At 37.5% G+C, this 23,167-nt stretch overlaps 2 protein-coding genes and 1 pseudogene across 2 annotated transcripts; all 3 read right to left on the bottom strand.

The window, feature by feature from the left end:
- Positions 1-639: 639 nt before the first annotated feature.
- LOC101618690 (olfactory receptor 10T2) lies at positions 640-1,587 on the bottom strand. Its single transcript, XM_004688353.1, has one exon. The coding sequence runs from the start codon at positions 1,585-1,587 to the stop codon at positions 640-642; it is 948 nt and encodes a 315-aa protein (XP_004688410.1).
- A 7,203-nt stretch (positions 1,588-8,790) lies between these two features.
- On the bottom strand, positions 8,791-9,735 carry LOC101622591 (olfactory receptor 10K2). Its single transcript, XM_004688063.1, has one exon. It carries the CDS (start codon positions 9,733-9,735, stop codon positions 8,791-8,793), a length of 945 nt encoding a protein of 314 aa, XP_004688120.1.
- An 8,318-nt stretch (positions 9,736-18,053) lies between these two features.
- LOC101622830 lies at positions 18,054-18,991 on the bottom strand (annotated as a pseudogene).
- Between the last annotated feature and the right edge of the window lie 4,176 nt (positions 18,992-23,167).

Consider the following 23,167-nt stretch of genomic DNA (forward strand, 5'->3'; position numbering starts at 1 on the left):
AGCTCCTTTAGAACTGGGGCCTTGTTCCCTGTAATGCTCAATTCAAGTTTTTCCCCCTTCTTCTCTCATCTCACTTATTGCAACTCTTTTTTTTTTTTTCCAGAAGGAGGTAAATTTATTCTTTTGGCTTTCATGACTCTGTTTACATCCTTTGAACAGCTCTGATTATCTGGGTATAATTGTAATATTTTCCCCTTGTTCCTCTTCCTAGTCACCTCCTCCTCCATCTCCAGGAACCATCAATTTATTCACCTTAATTTTCCTATTTCTCACAGAATCTGGTACATAGTGGTTTTCTACTTGGCAAATACCTGTGTCCTGGAAGATGCTCCCAGTAACTTCAGATCCTTGTTTTTCTATGCAACCTTGAGAGCAGTCCTTACCATCCTCATTTTGAGTATTGTGTCTTTCCTTCAAAAAGCCTACCATGATTTTCTCTTTTTGCCAAGTTGAGTTTTCTTTGTTTTTAATCAGGCTCTGAAGTAACATATAGATGGGCTTGCTCTTTTATGGGAGGGGAGAAAAGAAAAAGATACCAATGGTTTTTGTCTTGGGTCTGTTGTCCAAGTCTGTTTGGACTGACAACGGGTCAGAGTGCCTTGGGCTTCTGCAGCTGGTACCGTTAATTTAAACTTTTTGTTATGTCACCTTGTTTGCCACCGGCATCCCCAAAACTCTTTTCAGAGCAGTCTTTACCTCCTGGTTCCTCAGACTGTATATGAGAGGGTTAAGTAAGGGGGTAACCACAGTGTAGGTCACTGCCACCAACTGATCCTTGTCTGAGGCAGACTTGGATTTGGGCCGAAGGTAGACGACGGAAGCACAGCCGTAGTGGACAAAGACCACAGTGAGGTGGGAGGCGCAGGTGGCAAAGGCCTTCCTTTTGCCCTCAGCTGAGGGAATCTTCAAAATGGTGTTAACAATGAAGCCATAAGAGATGATAATTAATATAAAAGGCACCACAATAACCAGGATGCTGAGGCTGAATAGAGCCAGCTCTTTTACGTGGGTGTCTGTGCAAGCCAACTTAATAACAGGTGCCATGTCGCAGAAATAGTGATTGACCCTGTTGGGACCACAAAAAGGCATCTCACAAATGAGATTGGTGGCCACCAAAGCAATAAAGAAACCTGTGACTCCCGACAGAGAAACTAGCCCCAACCCTAGTGTCTTTTTCATGATGAGCGTGTACCTCAGGGGGTGGCAAATCGCCACATAGCGATCATATCCCATCACAGCAATGAGGAAACAGTTGGTGCAGGCAAAGCCAAGGAAGAAGAAAAGCTGTGTGGCACAGGCTATGAAAGAGATGGTCTTGGTGGCTGAAAGCAGGTGGACCAGCAGCTGAGGGATGATAACGAAGGTGTAGCAGGTTTCAGAGAAGGAGAGGATGAAGAGAAATCCATACATGGGAGTGTGCAGGGGCCGGCTAAGGTGGATGACAGTCATGATGGTAGCATTAGCCACCAGGATTGTCAAGTACAGGAGGAGGAAGATGACAAAAAGTAGCACCTGGAACTCCCCCAGGCTGGAGAAGCCCACCAAGATGAACTGTGTGACCACAGTGGTTCTATTGAAACTGTGCATTTGGGGAACTTCTTTCTGTGAAGAGGTGTGGGAAACAAAATGATAGCTATCACTGTAACCAGACTACTTCCCAGGCCCTTCAAGTCAGGTATATTTCCAGAGTTGGCATATTTACCTGTCTTCCTCCCTTCCTCTCTTTCAATCTATCTAGATAAAAATATTTCCTCAGATAACTTTTATAAGAAATTATTAATGTTCAACAATAGACTGATTAGCTATACTCTAGAAATATACAGAATTGGAAAGAAGCAAATATTTGATATTTCCAATGACCATATAAACATGTGAGAAAATCCTCCTGGATAAGGAGAGAAAAAGCAAGATACAAAGTCATATTTATAATAACAGGGGATCTGGCTTTCTTTCTGATATTTTATATTTCCAAATATTTAATAATAAGGATATTTTAATTTGATGACCTTAAATGTACTTCTCTTTCATGCAGTTCAGAATATTTCCATCTCTTCTTGGCTACTATCCAAAAGTATGCAAGAATAGCCTGTTGGTCCTCCAAATCATGTTATTATTTGTCAAAAATAATACATAAATTACTTTTGGGCTATTCACATATCTGAGTTGCATGTCCTGTTTTGTAATGTCCATGTGTGCAGATGGTTGTTAGAGTTCTGATCCACCTCATCACTCGTCACTGTGGATAGTGAATGGGTCAAGGACAAGTAAGGAAAGGTGTCAGTAAGCAAATACTATTAGAGACAGGTGGTGTGAGAACAGCAGTCATTATTATTATTTGTAAAGTTTCAGCTGAAAACAGCTAGATGGAAGTGGTGATTTATGGGAAGGGAGATTTCTCATGCTGTGACTAGTGATTTTGTTACCATGAATATTTTTTGAATGGAACTGTGTATGGAACTTTTTCCCTTAGAGACAGAATAGCCTCATCATAGGCCCTGGTTGGCCATAGGAAATTGATTTCTCTCCAATGCTCTCTCCACAGCTCAGCCTTAAAAAAATTTCTACCAGTACATGCATGTCAGGAACAGTCACAATAGCTTTTTGAAAGTCAAATTTCCAAGGAACTAACCCTTAACTTTGTACAGTACCATTTTATAGTATGTTTCATTTGGAAAGATTGCTCTCATGCACAAGCTATTTTATTGCTATAAATCATAACAAAATACAAGTAGAACTTCATAATCATTTCTACCTTCAGAAACAGGTTTAGAGATTCAGGAGAAACCAGGTATGTCATCTGCCCACTCAACATCTCCAAGCTTGCTGACTATTTTTTTTTTTTTAAAGATTTATTTATTTGTGCATACAGAACCAGAGTATAGGACAGAGGCTCAGGAGCGGTGAGAGGCTTCACCAGAGACAGAGCGGGAACAGAACAGGCAGATCGAGGAAGTACACTGCTGAGGGGAGCAGCGGACGGATCAGGAGAGGTCTGCCACACCATGTGGTCACCTCCGGGGCAGGCGGGAATCGAACTCATGCGGAAGCGGCTTTAGATTCTCAGTGCTGTGCTTTAACCCGCTGCGCCACCAGGGAGGGCCGCTTGCTGACTATTTTAATGGCCATAAAATGAAAGCTGTTGCTTGACGTGACACTCTTAGACACCCTCTGTGCTAGTCACTTTTGCCAAGGTCTACACACCTGCTATGATAAGCCTTTTTCTTTGTACCACACTTTGCAGAAAACATGTTGCTCTAATGTAATCTACTTCATTTTGCTCATGACTACCACCATTGTCAACTGCAAAAGTGTCTATCTTGCACGTAAAGGTGAATATCATCTACTGAGCCAATTAACCTACGGCCATCCTGTAATAGCACTTGAAATGTTGACTTGCATTCATCTCACCGATTTAGCTCTTTCTGGAGTTTATAAACTTCTTACGTATAGGATGATGGGTTTGAGTTATAGTTGAATCCCTAGCATATGGGATAACTTCTGGATAAGCAAGGTCTTAAAACTTGTGACCTGAGTAGAATCTAATGAAATTAAATAATATGCCCCCATGATAGTCAGTATCAGAGTTCATGTCTTTTAGCTGCTAATCTGGTCTCTTCTACCACATTATATTCCCCTTCCTTATCTTGTCAAGGAGAGTACTCATCACACTCACTTTTTCCAGGGGAGTAGATTATGATTTAGCACTGATTGTTCAAGTATAATTCACTTAACTATGCTTGACTTTTCTGGACTAATCTAATTTTTATTATCTAAATTTCTTGAATTATCAAATTTTATAAAATGAAATTTATTCTCAATAAGCCCTAGGTTACAGAGCTGAGAAAAATGAACAATATGAATAGGAAAAATAGATAAACCAAGGGTATGGAGGAGAAGATCAAAAGGATGTTGCTTCATTGTCATCACAATTTTGAAAATCAAATAGTTTCAGAATCCCCTGAAATCATCAGCTTCTTTTTCTGTGATTTAAATAAGAATTTGGTTATAGCTAAGACAGTCTTTATTTTTGGTCATGACCAAGTAATGCTTTTATTCTTTCCTCTCATGCTCTTTCATATACTGATATAGCCTATGCTATTTTCTATATTCAAACCCTTTTCACAGCATGTTTCCCTAACCACTAGACTTCACAGATGCATTTTCTTTTCATAACATTTAAGAGATTTAAAAAATTATATGTATATGTTGAATAGTTAGCTCTTTCTTCTATTTATAATTAAATTGTATGTATACACAAATGACATACAAACATATAGTCTATAGCATATCCCCACTTAGATTATTTTTTGGGACAGGGGCCTAGCAATGTGTCCTGAATGACTTGAAGCACACCTTCCCCTCCCCTTCACACAACCAGTACAGGGCACATAAAACATATAACAAAACTTCATGAATGATGATGTGATTTAATTCTCCCTTGTTTCTGAATTTTCTCATATCTATGATATTTTCTCTCTGCTCTTTCACTGTAATCCATATCATTCCTATTTTTTTTTTACTACTATCAAAATCATTTTTAAAAAGGAAATCTATGCTGATGAAACTTTCTGCCCCCTAGACATTTCTGTTACTTGATTTTCTCAGCAATTCAATTTAATATAAGGCACATTAGGTTTGCGTGTGCTTTTATTTGTATGTGTATACACACTCAATCTGAGTGGAAGCCTGTATCATGTCAACAGCTTTGGTGAAAATGCATTTGTATTTGAAATCCTTGGTAGAAAAAAAAATGTTTCCTTCTTCAGATTGTAACTGACTGAGAAAATGCACTTACCCATGAAAACTCAAGTGGTCAAGGAAGTTGACATACGTCTTTGAGTTGGGTGACTCACAGTCCTGTAAGTCTTTTGAATGTTGGAAGAGGCAGCAATAGAGGATTGCTTGTAAAAACAATGACATTCACTCTGAAAGATTAATGATTGGAAGACATTGTATGAAATATTTCACAAAGGACTGTGATGTCCAGACCTTTTAAAGTCTTAAATAAGAGGCTGAAAATAGTCTGGTCTATAGTCATACGTCAATTCAGATTCTATAATTAGGACAGTTTTTACATCCTTCTGGGATCCTAAGAACTAGGCCCTCTGAGAGTCAGAAGAGCTAAAGCAAGAAAGAAAATAGATGACTCAAGGACCTTATTTAATACGAGAAGAAGATAAGATAAAAAAAAAAGGAAATTCAAATTACAAAAACAACTTTCCACTTCTATAAAGCACTAGTAATGGAAGAATTTTAGCTGGAGGACTATAGTTTGGAGGATTTTAGCTACATTCAGACAAAAAAGTTTACAAACGTTGAAAATTCATAAGAAACCATGTTATCCAGCTTGGAGATTTATAGGAAGACTGAATTGATGATAGAAGGCAGGGTTTGATGAAGGCAAGTATGGTGGTACCTTGGGGGATTCCTACTTTTGTAACCAATACAGAACAACTGAATAAAAAGCCAAACAATTGGATCTCTTAATTCTATTCAGGAAATTATTGTCAGGGAAATGACTTTTTTCAGCAACCATACATTGTGGGTTGTGCTTTAGAAAGTATTGTGTTAGGTATACAGGGGTACAAAGATAAATAATTGCACAAAATCCATCAGACCTGGTAGGGGAGCTGATATGAGCATAACTGTGTGATAAGAGGTTTGCACAAGCCAAGGGACAGTGACTGGGCACCCACAGGAAGGTCTGTTTGAAGACAGTCAGGGCTGTGATTTGTCCAGTGGTTTTATGAAGAAAACACTAGGAATAAGAAGGCTCATTTTTGTGTCTAGGTCTTTCAGGAAACAAAGAGGAAAGCTGATGATGGTAGTGGCTAGCCTGACAATTTGAGATGTCTAAAAAGGACTAGAATCACTGGGAAAATATTTTTAAACTCTTCAATATCATGACAGACTGAAAATACAGTGGGGATTTTTAGGTGAAAATCTGAGAAAGCAAGAATAAAAATAAGAAGAAAAATATCAAAGAAAGAAAGAAAATTGTCTCCTTTTATAGCTGACATGATTGCCCATGAAAAAAAAAAATCTCTGAGAACAGATAAAAAATTACAAACCCTGGAACTAATAAGTAATTACAGCAAACTTGTAAGATATTTCTGGTAATTGAATATAGGTATACTTGCGACATATGAAAATACTTAATTGCACTACAAGGGTATAAATATACTTAACAGCAAGGATAGTAGCAAAAAAATGACTGTGCACCTATAAAAATGTACATGGGTGATTTTCTGAGGATTTGCCCCTCAGATGAAAGATGTTTTGGGAGATGTCTAGAACTGAGCTATTCCAAGTAAAATGAAATCTTTTATTTTATAATACTCGGTTTTCTGAAAATGTGTGAACCTACTACTATCTCAAATTAGGGAAGATGCTAATTTAGAAAAATAATGCATTGATATTTTGTCTGTCAGTGTATCTAGCCAATCAACATAGTCAAATAATCTTTGACTGTCAAGGCTGTTATATATTAATAAATAAGAAAACAGAAGCCTGTGTTTTAGAATAATCTTTCATTAATTTACATCCTTGAAGTGGGAGAATTTTTGCTGGCTAAGCACAAATTTACTCATTTGTAGTGGCCTCTGTGGTGGCTACTTAGTTGTTGTATCTCAACTTGAATCTCTCCTTTCTGTACTTTATTTGAGCTAGCTTAGACTGATAGTCTTCAACTTACATTTTCTTGAATCATGATTGATCTGCTCAACATTAAAGGGTGTTTTAGATAATACACAAAGCCAAACTGATAGGCTACAAAACCAGTTTTAATGCTATTACACTGTATTTTGAACAAAGTCACAAAAGTCTTCTAATGCCTATTTTGCCTTATTTTACTCTCCCCTATGATGTATTCAACAGAGATCTACATATAGGAGACAATGACAGATGGGGAATTTAAATTCCAGTTTATTATTACTGGCTGTTTATTCCCGAAACCTAAGTGCTGATTTCTCTGTAAGTTCAAATGGAATCCAAGGCTTAGTTGGAAGGCCTAAGGGACTTTGATTTTTCATTGGATCCAACCCTAAATCTAAAATTCTTACCATTTTCCTGCAAATGACATGACTAGATTGGTGTTAAAATTAACCAAGTGTGTGTGTAAAGAGAAAGAAGAAGAGCTGGGAGAGGTCCCAGCTCAAATTAATTATACAGTGATATAAAAAGGCAAGTATAGAAAGCCAGAAGAAGAATAATTCCAATATACATGATCTTTTAACACATAGTGATCTTGCTGCCTGTCAGCGTTCACTTTCCATAGCTGTCACATGGCTTAGTGGTATAATGTTGAAGAGGATTACTTATGCATTCTACTTTGTTGATGAAAAAAGCCATAGTGTTTGCAAGGAGTTGGGCATGAGCATTATAGGCACATTAATAAAGGAAGCAGATGATGTGGGCTCTTTATCAATTCTACTCAGTGGTAGCCAAGATTTTAATTCTCTGTCAGTTTTCTCATTATTATAATATACACTTTCTAGGGCTGCTCCTAAGTGCAAATAAAGTAACATTTACATACAGTACAGGCTTAATAAATTTAGCCCATTGAGCTGATTCAAATTGTAGTTATCAGTTTATTTCTTACATGAGATAACTTGACAGACTAGAGGCCTGGGTTGAGCTATAAGCCTAAGGAAGGGAGACCTTGGTGTTAAATAAAATTTGCATCAGCTTCTGTGATCTACAGGCCCTGTACTCATCAAATAAGAAGCTTCAAAATATAGAGGAAGTGTGTTTGGCTTCCATCCTTGGCAGACAGGCACAGCATCCCATGATGAAACAGGATCTAGGAGTGAAACATCCCAGACCCTTCTCTCTGGCTTCCACCCCTGGAAGGTGAACATCATTGATGAACAGGCTGGACAGGACAAAGAGAGCACTCTGAAATAAAAGAATTCAGTCAGCAGATTTTGTGAACAAGTGGATCTTGGGAAAAAAAAGATAAACTGAGGAGACAGTGTGCTGCACGGAACTCCCATATACTCTCACTCTTACAGAAAGGAGAGAAAACTGAAATATTTGACTCAGATTCCGAGCTGAAATGTACAGCAAACTCCAGCATTACATGGAGAACATGAATTGCTTGCTCTTTGCACAGTTTTCTAGTAATGAGATGCTTTTAAATTAAGCCTGCTTTCTTGACTGTTCTAACCAATGGCCCTCTAATCATTGCCCTTCTAAATATCTGCAAAGAATTCTGATTAAGTTTAGACTTTTGACAGCACAAAAATTATTGAAAAATCGTCTCATGTGTATATGAGACACACAAATGGAAAGCTTTTTGTATAATATTTTTAATATTAGTTGGACTATGTATCTTATACCAAACACACCCAAGCAGTTTATAAAACATTATCTCATTTAAAAATTGTGATCTGATGGTAATAAAAACTGAGATCAGGAAGCATCCCAAAAGAAAGCAATGGAGATCTACAACCTTCCTTGATCTCTAAAACAGAAAGTTGGGGTTAGTTTCTTATCTGACTGAAATTGGCTAACATTCTTTGTCAGAATTTAGCATTCTGAACACCTATGTTTTCCTATAATAGTCATTCAGTATTTTCCCCTCAACTGAAAATTAAAAAACCCAACCAACTAAACAAACCAAACCAAGCCTTCAGTAGTCAATAATTTGCATGATTCAGTCAAGAAGTTATGTTTTCCCAAATTTTATATTGAGAAGTACAGGAAAAATGGTCTGTCACCAAACACTGTGCTCAATTGTGTGATCATTTCTGTTTGGGGGAAATTTCCACTTTTGCTTTACTATTTAGATTAACTTTGTGGTTGGGAAATTGTTTTTCCCACGACTCTATGAAGAGCTGATTTGAACTCTTTATTTCTCAAGGTGTAAATCATTGGATTGAACAATGGAGTTAGGATTGTGTAGGAGACTGATATAAGAGCATCCTGACTTGAGGAGTAGTTGGATTTAGGCCTCAGGTAGATAAAGGAGGCACAGCCATAGTGGACAGTGACAACAATGAGGTGAGAAGCACAGGTGGAAAAAGCTTTGTACTTGCCCACTGTGGAAGGAAATTGAAGTATGGCAGAGATGATGCGAATGTATGATACCAAGATCAATGACAGGGGAATAACTAAGACCAGTGAACAAAGCATGAAGATGACAATCTGATTAAAGTGGGTATGATGAGATGCCAGCTTGAGGACAGGAGAGATGTCACAGAAGAAGTGATGGAGTTGGTTGGAGTAGTGAAAGGGCAGACGAAATACCAGGGAGGTAATGATCTGTGCAACAGTGAAGCCACAGGCACAAGCGACAGCCACTAGTCCCCCACACACCCCAGGCCCCATGATCAGGGCGTAGCGCAGAGGGTTACAGATGGCCACGTAGCGATCATAGCCCATGGCTGCCAGCAGGAAAGAGTGAGAGCAGCCAAGGAAGAGAAAAGTAAACATCTGGATAGCACAGCCCAGGAAGGTGATGATTTTCTTCTGAGCCAGAAGATCAACCAGCATTTTGGGTACAATGACAAAGGTGTAGCATGTCTCAGAGCAAGAGAGAACAGCAAGGAAGAAGTACATGGGGGTGTGAAGGGCTCTGTCCAGCACAATGGTGGAAATGATAATGGCATTGGTGCCCAGAGTGAACAGGTAGACGAGCAGGAAGACAACGAAGAGTAATCGCTGCAGCCCGGCCAGAGAGGAGAAGCCGAGGAAGACAAACTCCCTCACTGAGGTCTCATTGACTTGCTCCATGGAGGGGACATCATCATGAGACAATCTGGGAAAGAGAAGAAAAGTGCCAAGAGAAAGTTGTGAAACTTTGTAGAGTGATAGGAAATCAGTCATAGAGAACAGCTTTGATTTTGAATTTTAAACTCACATTCCTCCTTCCTGCAGATTTTTTTTTAAGGCAGGAAAAAGTATTTTTAAAAAGTCAGACACAGCATAAATCCAACTTTGAGACTCCAAAGTAATTCTACCACTGCAGACAAAAAGGTTCTTGGCATTTCTCAGATTCAACTACCATCTCCATTTTGAGAAAGAGGCTGTTTTTCAAATTCTGAGCCTCTCATTTTCACTTTATTCTTTGTCCATTTGGCTTTCTTGCTGTCACGTGCTCCCACTTTTCTAGCATTGTGAAACAAACCATCTGAATGCATGGCATGTACACACATATATATATATACATACACACACACACATATATATTCACACACACACATACATGTCTCTATATATGACTATATATAATCTTCAATAGCTTTTCAGTATCATTCTCCTTACACATAAACTCCTGGCATGGATCATCAATTTCATCTTCTTACACTCTCAGTTAGAAAGATTTCTCAATATGGAATGTATCTATCTGTAACATCCTCCTTGCATATCTTCCTCCTAAGAGAATCCGTTTTTACTGAAGATTCTGGTTCACTTTTATTACTTCTTCTATGAAAACCATGTTATTCTCATCCCCCGCACATCTGGCCTGTTTCCTAGTTCTTGTATGCATAAATAAATAAATCTTTAAAAAACCCAAGTATTAAGTAGTGTGGTTATAAATATGTGTCAAGCATTAGAATTCAGCTTTAGGGATACAAATATAAACACCACCCAGTCTAGGACCTCAAGCTGCTTGTAGTTCAACAGTGAAGTGAAATGTATTCAGAAGAGATCACTATTATTAAATGACATGATTGAAATGATAGATATGAACTTGCCATTATGAGAGAAATGAGGAGACCAATCTTGCATACATCTTTGGAAAAGAGTATTTTTATACTTATTTCTGAGTTTCTTTGTATCTATTACAGAAATATTGATCTAAAAAATTCTTAGAAAATATAAACTGGGTATACTTTAGTTTCTACTACTTTAATCCAGATGTAATTCAGGTAACCGTAGTTGCTGCTGGCTTCTAGGGAGTTTCTCTTGTGCCTGATGTTTTCTGTTCAGAGTGATGGCACCCACCCACCTCAAACTTTGCAAAAGGAACAAAAGTCTCTTCTCTACCTTATTCTATAGTATTCTATAGTATTCAGTCTGATTTTTGGCTCAATGCTTACATAGGATTTTATTGCTAATGTACCATATCTTTCTAATTCCAGGATCTAAATTCTCAGGAGTACTGATTAATTTCTACATATGATCTTGAATTTTACCTTTTACAAACATATGTGAAATTGAGTAATAAGAAATAAAATGATTCTTAAGCTTAGACAGATTTAGATTTAATTTTGAATCTGGGATGTCCTAATGGTAAGATTTTAAATTCTTTGAGAACCATTTTCTCATTCGTTTGGTGACAAAGTAATTTTTGCCTCCTAGGGCTCTAGTGAAAATTGAAGTCATGTATATGAAAGAGACTAGTTCAAAACAGTAAATGGTTGGTAAATACTTGTCTTTCATTACTTCACCGTCACTCTGTGAGGATGGATTCAGGACATTTTTTTTTTTAAAGTAAGTGATATAATGAACATTTAATCTTTGGCAAATTGTTGAAGCTACTTTTTCCACACTTTCTCAAAGAGGAACATTTAAGAGGGATTAGATTTGGAGATGCACAAGGTTTTCTAAATCTAACTGAAAGTAACTTGGCTTTCCACAGCGTCATTTTCTGCAGTGGAAGGAGGCAAGGGTTATGGGGTTATGGATCTTGAAATGCTAAGCTGGTGCTTTGGTATTTGTATGCTTTTTTGTCAGAATCATTCATTAGCGTCTCTATACCTGGTAGAAAGCGAAGGAGTTTCCTAAACTTTCTATTCTGTGGGGAGGCTATGGGATACAGTTAGAAAATGAAATTCTACTTAATCCTAGCCACATGTAAATGTAAACTTAGGAGTCCTATGGATGCTTTATAGTGATCGATGAGCTATGTATTTAGGCTACAAACTCAACTCTTTGCTTGGCACTTACTTATAGACTACAATGTATTGTTTTACAACTTTCACACTATCATTTCATGATTTCTCTTGTATCTTCAGCACTGCAGATATAAATAGGGATAAAATCATTGTCCATTTCTCAGAGGAGAGAAAACAATATGTTATGTTATAAAATAACCATAAACATGATAAAAGAAGTACAAGAAGAGTATCCTGAAAATCTTGAGGGAATGCAGAAATTTCAAGGAAGACTTTGAAGAACAAATACTATTTGAATGTCACCTGTAAACATTTTGATAAACCTTGGAGTGAATCTTAAAGCAATTACTTATATAAACATTGTGATTGAGCTGATCAATCTTTTCTTTAATACTGATTTACTTTTCAGAAATAAACAAGCACTGCTGTTTTGCTTAATAAACACACAGAGACAGTCTACTTATGAAGGATGTATGTTTACACAGGTTTGGGAAAAGAAGCAGTATTCACTCCCTCTCTTTTCTTCTGTTTATCATAAACTTAATATTGAAGTCACAAATAAGCAACAAAACCCCCAAATTCATACTCAGTCGGGGAGTGTCATTCCAACTTAAAAGTCTATCAGCATTACTTTTGACATTTCTATAAGAGAAAATAGAACACAATTTTGGTATTAGTCTATCAATTAAAATCTAGATCCATCTTTTAGAGAACTATATGGTATAGGGAAATCTGAAAGTAACTGAATGGATGATCTTTGTCTTTCAGATGAACGTGATTCCCATAACAATGAGCTTTCTCTTGCAATGCTTATTATGCCAGAAATAACTTCCTCTTTGAGTATAACAGTTGTTCATGTGTTCTTTCCCTGATCCTACTTATTCTCTGTGAGTTATGCTAGTATTTCTGATTTTGTATTTCCAAGGGGCAGGATTTTTGTGTCTTTATCTTTCACTATAACTGCTTTCAAAACACTCATTAAGTTATTTGACCTGTATTAAGTATTGCCATTTTGTCTAGATCCCACTTAATACAACAATTTCTATAAGATTTTTGTAGATATGCACACACAATGGAATATTATTCAGCCTGAAAAAAGAAGGAAACTGCCATGGACTAACCTGTATATACTAAATAGGTAAAGCTACACAGAAGAATTAATTCCACTCACATGAAGTATCTAAAAGAATAAAACGTATAGAACTTCAGAAGGAAATAGTGGTTTCCAGAGCCAGGGGGATGAATGTAGTGGGTAGCAGCTATCGATTAGACATAAGATTTTAATTACACAAGATGAATATGTTGTAGATTATCTGTTGTACAGATTATGCCTATAGTTAACACAACTGTATCATGTACTTAGACATTTATTTATAGGGTGGATGTTATGGTAAGTGTTCTTACTAAAATAGAACAAAAACTTTTGTGATTAAAGTATTGTTGATGATGCATGAAATCAAAATCAAGACAGTGTCTATAGAAGGTTAGAATGAACACTGAGTCAGTTAATTTTGAATATGTATAACATTTATATGTGTAGATTTGAAGAAATTCATTTCAAAACTAAATCCTTGGCAACACTGTTTGGAGTCCACACTTTTCACTGTGGCTGTCCCTGCGCTTTCCTGGCGCTGCTCCAGGATAACCCTACCGCCCACCTCTTACCTGAGATGTGAAGATACTGGCCTGGGATATCCCTGCCGGTTTCTCAGTGTTATAGGAGCTAATCCAAGGTGAATGTCTGTCATTCAGAGATGAGTTCCCATTTGCCGCTCCCTTTCCCTATGAGGAACCAGAGTTGCAGAGGTTCCAGGAGACAAAGTCCAAGTTGAAGTAGAGAAAGTGGGGGATAGGTCACACAGGGCAGAGACACTGGTCTCTCCTGAAGTGTGATGATGGTCTGGGGACTTAAACCCCGACCAAATATAGCCAGTTTCCTCCTACCATTTTATGCCAACTGACAAACTGCAATTCACAGCTAAGAGTGACCATACAGTGGTTGGCATTTTCATTGTATTTATTGTTAGCGGGGTTCTCCTGTGGTCTCCTGATGCCAGTCATTGCCATGGAGACGTTACACTGGGTTTAATTAACAATTGAGTGGATGGTGGAAAATAGAAGCAAGTCACAAAATGAGAGATTGCTCAAAATTGGGCCTGGGCATTAGGGCTTAGGAAGCAGTGGCAGCAATTTTAGAAAATTTGATTTATTTTAAGTTGATTGCTCAATTTTACATGTCATTGAAGGGACTAGAGGGAAATTTGTACAGATAATTCATGATGGTAGGTATATTATAAAACATGCTAGAGTATTTTTGTATTTATAACTGGGCATGTAGTTTCCTTTCAGGCTGAAGGTAGATTGAGTAACTTTGATTTTTATAAGGCCCTGGACACAATAGGCAGAAAGGGGATTCATCTCACTTCTTAACCCTTGAGTTCATTTTTTTTAAAACCTCTAAATTGTATTAGGGAGACTCTAAATATACATGAACTGACTATTGGGTAAATCAGTGGTTATAGGTAATATTAGTTCAATGATTTAACAACCTCTCAGTTTAAACAAAATATCATTTGTCTTCTAATAGCCAAGATTTTAAAGATTTATTTATTTATGCATACAGAACTGGGGTACAGGCCAGAGGTTTGGGGGGTGAGAGGGTTCACCAGAGACAGAGTGGGGAGCAGAACAGGCAGATTCACTGAAGTACACTGCTGAGGGGAGCAGCAGGTGGGTCAGGAGAGGTCTGCCGTGCCATATGGGTCAGTTTCCTAGCTGGGGATTGAACTCATGCTGAAGCGGCTGTGGTCAGCTTCACAGTGCTATGCTTAACACATTATGCCACTAGGAAGGGCCCCATAATAGCCAACATTTATGGTTTCTACTTGTATTGAATTAAGCTGGGAATGAATATGATTTCAACGTCACCTTCCAACCACATGTCAGTGGATGCTGAAATCCTTGAGCAATGGTTTGGTGATAGTAAGAGTTCATCTTGTACTAGACATTCAAGAAATAATATGGATTCAAAAGAGTTACTGTGAATAGAAAAATAATATCCACAAAGAAGAAAGAAGTATCAGTGAAATTTAATATAGTTGAATCTGTCTGAATGCTGAGATTTCCCCTCTTTATTCTTATCCATCATTCATTGCTTTTTAAAAAACAACTTTATCTGGAATAGTTCTCCAGTCTGTTTTTCATGACATTGACATTTTAAAGGAGGACTTTTTTTATTATCTCTTAGTTTGGGTTTATCAGAAATTTCTGCCTGAGCAGCTTCTAGTCTGACCATTTGGCTGGAATGCTATGTAAGTGGTTTGTAAATGTATGATTTTTGATTGGATCATTTAGTGAAAAAGGAAGGAAAAATGTTATAAAGATCATCATTGAGATGATTCATAAAATTAGAATATGGAATGGGGATTAGATAAAAGTATTGTACATGTAAATTTTTGAATGTGATAGCTGTATTCTGACTATATAAGAGAATATTCCTGTTGATAGGGAATATTAAAGGGTATGATGAAATGCCTGAAATGATTTGAAGAAGAGAGAATGATAAGATAAATGTGGCAAAAATGTTAAGTAATGGGAATCTAGATAAAGGGTAATTGAGAATTCTTTATATTACTGCTACAAATTTGAAATTATTAAAGAGTAAAAATATATAGTTTACTGAAGATTATTTCAGTAAGGTATGGTTGACATTTACAAAGTTACATACTTAATGTATACAGCTTAATGAGTTTGGAGACAACTAGATATCATCAAGACCATAGACAGATCATTACTTCTCAAGGCTTCCTTGTGGTGAAAATACTTACCATGAGATCCACCCTTTTAGGGAATCTGGCAAGCTTGCCTCCCCACACGCCCACAACTAACTACAGCAAAATTAAGTCAACAGCCCTGGACGATAAATGGACAACTATCAGGAGCAACAGTATAGCAGAATGGAGTAGAAAAAGCTGTTAATTAAACTGTCTTTACAGTTTATTAGGTCAGTGTCACCTAGGAAAGGGAGGCAGCTACTGTACTGTCCCTATATTGTTGTTAACAAAAGGGGCACCTGTCCACATCAGAGAATGGGGAACTGGTACTGCATTGGAGAAGGGGGTGCGTGCAGGTAGTGTGCAGGACAGAGGAGCACTACTGGAAAACTGTAGTAGTAAGGGTACACAGCAAGGATTCCTTACTTGAGCTGAAGTTCCTGGTCTAGAACAATTGAAGCCCAAATCAGCAGGAAGAATCAAATGAGGATCATCTATGTCTCCGCAGAGAGGAGGCTACTTTTTGCAGATGGACGCTGTGATATTTGAAACACCTGCCTCATCCCCACCCAAGGCCAAAACCATGGTCACTGAAAGCTTTCATTACAAAGCTTAGGTTCCTGGATCTTAATAATAGGGCAAATGCCCCAGAGTAAGAGCCAATAATCAAAAGTAAAGAGAAGAATTCCTGCCTAGTGGCCCTGTGAGTTTGAAGCAAAGCCATTACATTCACTCAGGTTAAATCAACCAACCCTATGTCAACCTGCAGATACACAGAAAGAAATATCTTCTATTGTTGTAGTAAAATACATGTAACATAAACTTTACCATCTTAACCATTTGTAGGTGTACAATTCGATAGTGTTAAGCATATTCACATTGTTGTGAAACAGATCTCCAGAACATTTTCATCAAAAGTGTATACCCATTAAATGATAACACCCTTAAATGATACAAGCCAGTCACATAAAGATGAGTTTTACCTCATTGGACTGCAGTGTTTGGTTAGACAAAACATATTAAATGAAGTCACATTATTACAGGGCAACCCCATGTGTGTGACCCCATGGGAAGTGGGATGGCCTGGGTATGAGTCCTCACCTCTGAGATTAAAAGAAAACAGTTCAGAATAAGACCCAAGGGCAGGCACACATAGAAAGGTTAATAAAGGGTTTATTTACAAGGGAAATGAAAGTGGGTGGGGGGGGGAGAGGGAGAAGCACAAGAAATAAGAGAGAGAGAGAGAGAGAAAGAGAGAGAAAAAGAGAGAGAAAGAGAGAGAAAGACTTCCAATTTATAGAATTTAAGCTATTGGACTTACACAGAAAATATATGAGCAAATACACTTTTAAATCTGAGTTATGTTACTCCTTTGCTTCAAGAAAAATGTCTACATGTGGTTAAATGAAAGGCTAACAAATGAAAATGGATGAAATTAGAAGCATATAAAATTCAGTTGTTTTACTGAAATATTCCTTTAAAAGGAACCATGTGAACTTAGCCAAAAATGTATGCTGTACCAATAAAGGTGACCAAAATGTGGTCATTCTTCTAGTGAGAAAGGAGAGGAGACTATATTTTACTCATCACTTACAATGCCGAATTTAATGCTTTGTACATAATATCAGATGCATAAATGAAACTCTGGAATGGTCAACTCTCTTTAATGCTATGTCTGACAGTAAGTACAATTTTAGTTTATAGAAGGAAGAAAGGAAAATGAAGGGCAGGTGAGAGGAAACTAATACCTTCTGTCAGAGAAGCACAGAAATGCTTTGTCTTATTCAATTTTTACAATGCCCCACTGTGGAGATTTAAGAGTCTTGTGTTCATAGGAAAGAAATGACCATAAAAAGGTCAAATCTGATCTGTGGCATTTAGCTGGAAAATGCTCTAAATCAAGATTCAAACTCAGGCTATTGTGATTCTAGAGATGCTGTTCTCTACTTTGTCATCAGCCTTTATGAAGTAGAATTTTCTCTTCATCTAATTTTTCATATATGAATTATTACTCTTTTTACTATAAATGATGCATTCATTATAAGTATTTCTTTAACACCTCAGAATTTTCACAGATGTGCTCAGGGACTTAAAATGACATCCCACCCTTCTCCTCTAGTGTAAGAAGTGTATTAAGTCTGGGCATTCTTAGAAAGATAATGTAGCATTGAGAAAGCTGACATTTTCAATGTACAACAATAGCTTGGCTTGACTCCTGGAAGGTTTCCATGTTTATAGAACTTTCTGGAGACCAATAGATATAACCTCTATAGTAGAAACAGGCCAAGTACAAAAACCTTTGTACAAAAGAATCAGAGCTTTTTGAAATTTTTATTTTTATTTTTGGCAAGGAGACCTGTTAAGAAAGGATAGATCTGCTTATGTAACTGAAATTCTGTCCAGGATATATTCATGAATATAACTTTTCTAACATAACTCACATAGCTTTGGGAAATGAGTCCCTACTGAGATCCTGCCTCAGAGCCATCTTGACTTCTTTATTACTCAGAGTATAGACAGGGGAGTTGAGTAATGGGGTGATCACAGTATAGGTGATCGCCACAGCAGGTCCTTGTCTGAGGCATATAGGGATGTGGGCCTCAAGTAGATGAAGGAGGCATAGCCATAGTGGACAATGACCACAGTGAGGTGGGAGGCACAGGTGGTAAAGGCCTTATGCTGTCCCTCTGCTGAGGAGATTTTGAGGATGGTGGAAACAATGAAGATGTAGGAGCTGAAGATCAACACAAAGGGAACCAGCAATACCAGACTACTAAGGAAAAAGATGACCATCTCCTTCAATTTGGTGTTTGTGAAGCCTAGTTTGAGGACGGGGGAGATGTCACAGAAGTTGATCCGATTGGAGGCACAGAAGTGTACACCAAACAGCAGCACACTGACAACAATGGAGATCAGGAAACCACAGAAGCTGAAGGCCAGAACCAGCAGTATACAGGTGCTTTGGCTGACAATGAGTACGTAGTTGAGAGGGTTGCAGCTTGGCAACATAGCAGTCATAACCCATCACAGCAATTAGAAAACAGTTGGTACACGCTAATCCCACAAAGAAATAGAGCTAGGTATCACACCCAGCAAAAGAAATTGTTGATTTGTAGAAAGCAGATTGGCCAACATTTTTGGTATAATGACTAAGGTGTAACATGTTTCAGAGCAGGAGAGGATGAAGAGAAAGAAGTACATAGGGGTGTGCAGAGCTCGGTCAAGACGAATGACGGTCATGATGGTGACATTGGCTATCAAAGTGGTTAGGTAGACCAGCAGGAAGATAAAGAAGAGGAGGAACTGGAGATCCCCCAGGTTTGAGAAGCCTGTGAGGATGAACTCGGCAATCATGCTCTGGTTCTGTTTCTTCATTGATCAGTGGGAATCAGAGCCAGACTTCCTGAAATTGAGAACCAAAAATATTGACAAATGCGGCATGCATTTCTGTGCAAAGTTGCAATACTGGTATGAAAAAAAAAATACAAGTAAAGTCCACTGATCTGGAAATGAGGGAAGCAGGTGACACAGGGAATGGTGACAGAATTGATATGCCAATTCAAAGCTATCTGAAGAAAATAATTTATTTTTATAAGTTGTTGATATCTTTTGTATTGTTAGTTGCATAGAAATGTCAGACATAGTATATTAAACCAAGAAGTGATGTAGGATCCATTCATTTAACCCCGTCACTTATGGGAAAAAAGAACTGGGATTAAAAAAGATCAATCCATTTTCTTAACACACATGAGCCCAACAATCTTTAGAAATTACTGGTTGCCAAAGTCATCTTAAGAAAATTTGATTCAGAAAAATCCTAAAACCAATGAAAAATGGTCTGTTGTGAACCCCATAAACTAGACTCAAATGATGCTTTGCAGTCATGAAGAATTTTCAGTTATTGAGAATTTTCATTTGTTGAGAATTATTTACTCATGATCAGTTGTAACTGGGATGGACTTAGCAGGATCCCACATATTGGTGGTTCCCTTGTCACGACTGTGTGGGAGTTTGGGTTTCAGGAACTAGTGATCAAATTACCCTCAGAACACACTAACTCTTGAGCTAATGTCTTGTTACTCCTTTGGCTTTTGTCTCTGTCTTCATTGTCTCCATAATATTCTCAGAATAAGTCTCACCATTGTCTGCAGGAAGATCTGAGTTTGATTGACAGATCACATAATACTAAAACCTTTGTTCAGCCTTAGATAATTTTTGTATTTGAGAAAAACTTAGGGAACTTCCTAAGAAATTGACTCAATTCTGCAAACCTTTTGGTATAAGTCTGGAAAGAATTGTCTACTCACTAAAGTCATGGTCTAGTTCTGAGAGGTCCATGCATAGCCTCCGAGAGGATGCTTTCTTGCTAGAGGGCTTAAAAGGCTAGAACCTCCTAATTTTGAGATAGTTTATACCTCCTTGAAATATCACTCATTGTTTTTGATTCATCTGCATATACTCTCAAGAAGTTTTATTTTATTTTTTTCAAATTAAAGTCATTTAGTTATTGGAATGATAATTTCATTTTCTGGGGGTTATTTCCCTTCCAATGAACATTCTTGGTCTCTTAATTGTTTCTCATAGTGTTATTTCTGGAATTTTTGTGCTAATCACCATCTCAGATGTTTTACATCTCACATCCAATCCTTAACTGTCACCCAATCCTCAAGCTGGCTGGTCAGACATTTCTGATTCTGTCTCTACACATTACATTTCCTTTCCAGTTGTCACTTACCTATCAGAAATAAGATTCAAGCCTCTTATGAAACCCCAGATTAATATTTATCTCCTGAAGGGTTTCCCTGAGTAGCTCTGAGACTGACAATTCATTCTTAGTTTGTTCTGGGATCCTGCCAGTATGAAACCATAGTGAGGCTGAGACGATGTGGGCTTTTGAGCTAAGTGGTAAGCTTTGAGATTATGTGGAAACCCTTTCTTGTGTCCCAGTTCTCACCTGAAATGGAAACAAGACTAATTATTACTTCTGAATAGGAAATTCTCACTACTAAGTTCCTGACTCAGAAAATATTCAGTGTTAGTTACTGGTATGTGGTTCATCCCCCTACTGCTATAAATGAAGAAACTGAGGTCCTGAGAAGTACCATATACAGATCTGCTTGTGTTGCTGTTTAACAGCGGGGGTGACAATGGATCCTAAATATCCTGAATTCCTCCCAAGTTTCCCTTTTCTGATTTAGTGGGTTTCATTTTTTTAAATATAATAGTTTATTTTTACATCATTTTGTACATTTTTTTTTCATCTCAATTGTAATCCCCATGGATTTCCCATCACCAATCCCCATGTGCCACCACCATAGTCCTGTGCACTTCCCTCCCCTCCCTTTTTGATCCCATTCCCCACTCCACCCCCACAAAATGTCTCTGGTATATGACTGTTCATTATTCTTATTATTTTCTCGCCTGGTCCATTATACTCCTGCTATGAGCGAAACCATTTGGTATTTTTCCTTTTCTTTCTGGTTTATCTCACTGAGCATGATCTTTTCCAGCTCCATCCAAGTTGCTGCAAAAGACATGTGTTTCTTTTTTTTGGAGCAACTCTAATTTTTAAGAAAAAATAGGATCCATGGAATAGCGGACAAATAAGTACATAAGATCTAACAGTACAAGAGATTCACTTTAGCTTTAAGGGCACACACATAGGCTGAAAGCAAAGGGGTAGAAAAAAATTCATGCAAAAGTTAACTGAACAATGGGAATGGGTGAATACCTTTATATCAGAAAAAACACATTATTAAATCAAAAACTTACAAGAGACAAAGAGGGTTATTATATACAAGGGTCAGTTAAACAAGAAGAAATAGCAATCATAAAAGCTTACATGTACCAAAAATAAGCAAACTGTTAACAGATCTGAAGGAGAAATAGATGGTCTTACAATAGCAGTAGCACACTCTGTAAGAGTGGTATCAAATGCCGGCCTCAGTTTCCCTCAGCCAATAAAAGGGAACAAAGTTTGAGGAAAAGGAAAATGGTTTAATTTGTCAACAAATGAGGAAGGCAGCAGACTCATATTTGAAAGACCACTGTCCTGCTCTTGGGCAGGGTGCAGGGTTATTTGTATAATGGAAAAAAGGGGGGTGCTGAGGTGGGTTAACTGCAAAGGGGAGGGGAAAGAGGTCAGCAAGGAGACTGAGACTGGTGGGCACCAGCTGTTTTTTTTTCAACAACTGCTGTTTAATCCCTTTTCCTTGGACTGCAAGAGGACAAACCTGCAAGCAAGGGGTGGTGGGCGGGGGAGGATTGCACGAAATCAGGGAAAGGCAATCTTGTTAATGCTCATCCGAGAAACCAGTCATTGGTAACTGCACAAGATGGTGAGCTCATTGGACTGGAGGTGGCTAGACAGAAGCTTCTGGAACTCCATCTGGCTTGGGGGACCCAGATGCAGGGCTGCTGACTCAGCCAGGGCCTCTGGGGAGGGGAGAGGGACAGTGACTGACTTGGAGGCTTATGCCTTTGAATGCAGGGGAATGTACAAGGAGTTGTGAACCAACATTGGCTAAGTAAAACTTATTCAGTTAAGAAAAATGAAATTGGAGACAAATATAGATGAGACACTGTGAAGACACAAAGAGAAGATGGGCAAGTATAAGCCAGAGTGTGTCCATCACAGCTCTCAGGAGGATGCTGACTTCTTAATTTTGAAATTTTTGTAGCAAGAAGTGATACAGTGAATTTCTGTTGTTTGAGTAAAATGAGACATTTAAAGAAAATTCATAGTGATGTTTTAAGAAGAAAATACCCAGCAAATCTGAGATAACGATTTAGAAAAAAATTGACAAAGTCTTACTTTGCTAGAGAAAAAGAAAGATGCTTCAATAAAATAAAAAAATAAAAAAGGAAACAATGCATATTTCAGAAATAAAATGGGTATTAAGAAACTAATAGGAACAATAATACAAATAGAAATAAGAAATGGATAAAGTCGTAGGTATATCTAATTTACCAAAACTGAATGAAGAAGAAATATAAAGCTTAAATAGACCAATAACAAAGATGCAGCATTAGGTAATTTCATGGTTGAATTCTACCAAAAATACAAAGACAAATTAATGTCAGTCCCCTTTAAGCTTTTCCAAAAAATCGGAGATGAGGGAAGACTTTCAAGCTACATTGTGAGGCTAACATTACCCTGACATCATACAACATTATCACAACAGCTGCAGGCCAATATCTGATGAATACAGTTGCAAAAATTCTCAAGAAAATTCTAGGAGGCTAATTATAATTCTTACATATTACTATCAAGTGAGACTTGAGATAGCAAACTTGACAAATAAGAATGGCTTAACATATGCAAATAAATCACTGATACATCACAGTAACAAAATGAAAGAAACAAACATGATCAACACAATAAATAAAATTAAAATGCATTTGACCAAGTTCATCATTCAATTCATGATTAAAAGTCTGAACAATTTGAGTATAGAAGGAACTTTCATTAGCACAATAAAAACCATATGTGAAAAGCTCGCTGCTAAATCAAAATCAATAGGGAAAACTGAAGGTTTTTTTCTAAGATTT

This window comes from Condylura cristata, unplaced genomic scaffold (genome assembly GCF_000260355.1).
Source record: "Condylura cristata isolate star-nosed mole 26May11 unplaced genomic scaffold, ConCri1.0 scaffold00024, whole genome shotgun sequence".
NCBI classification, from domain to species: domain Eukaryota; kingdom Metazoa; phylum Chordata; class Mammalia; order Eulipotyphla; family Talpidae; genus Condylura; species Condylura cristata.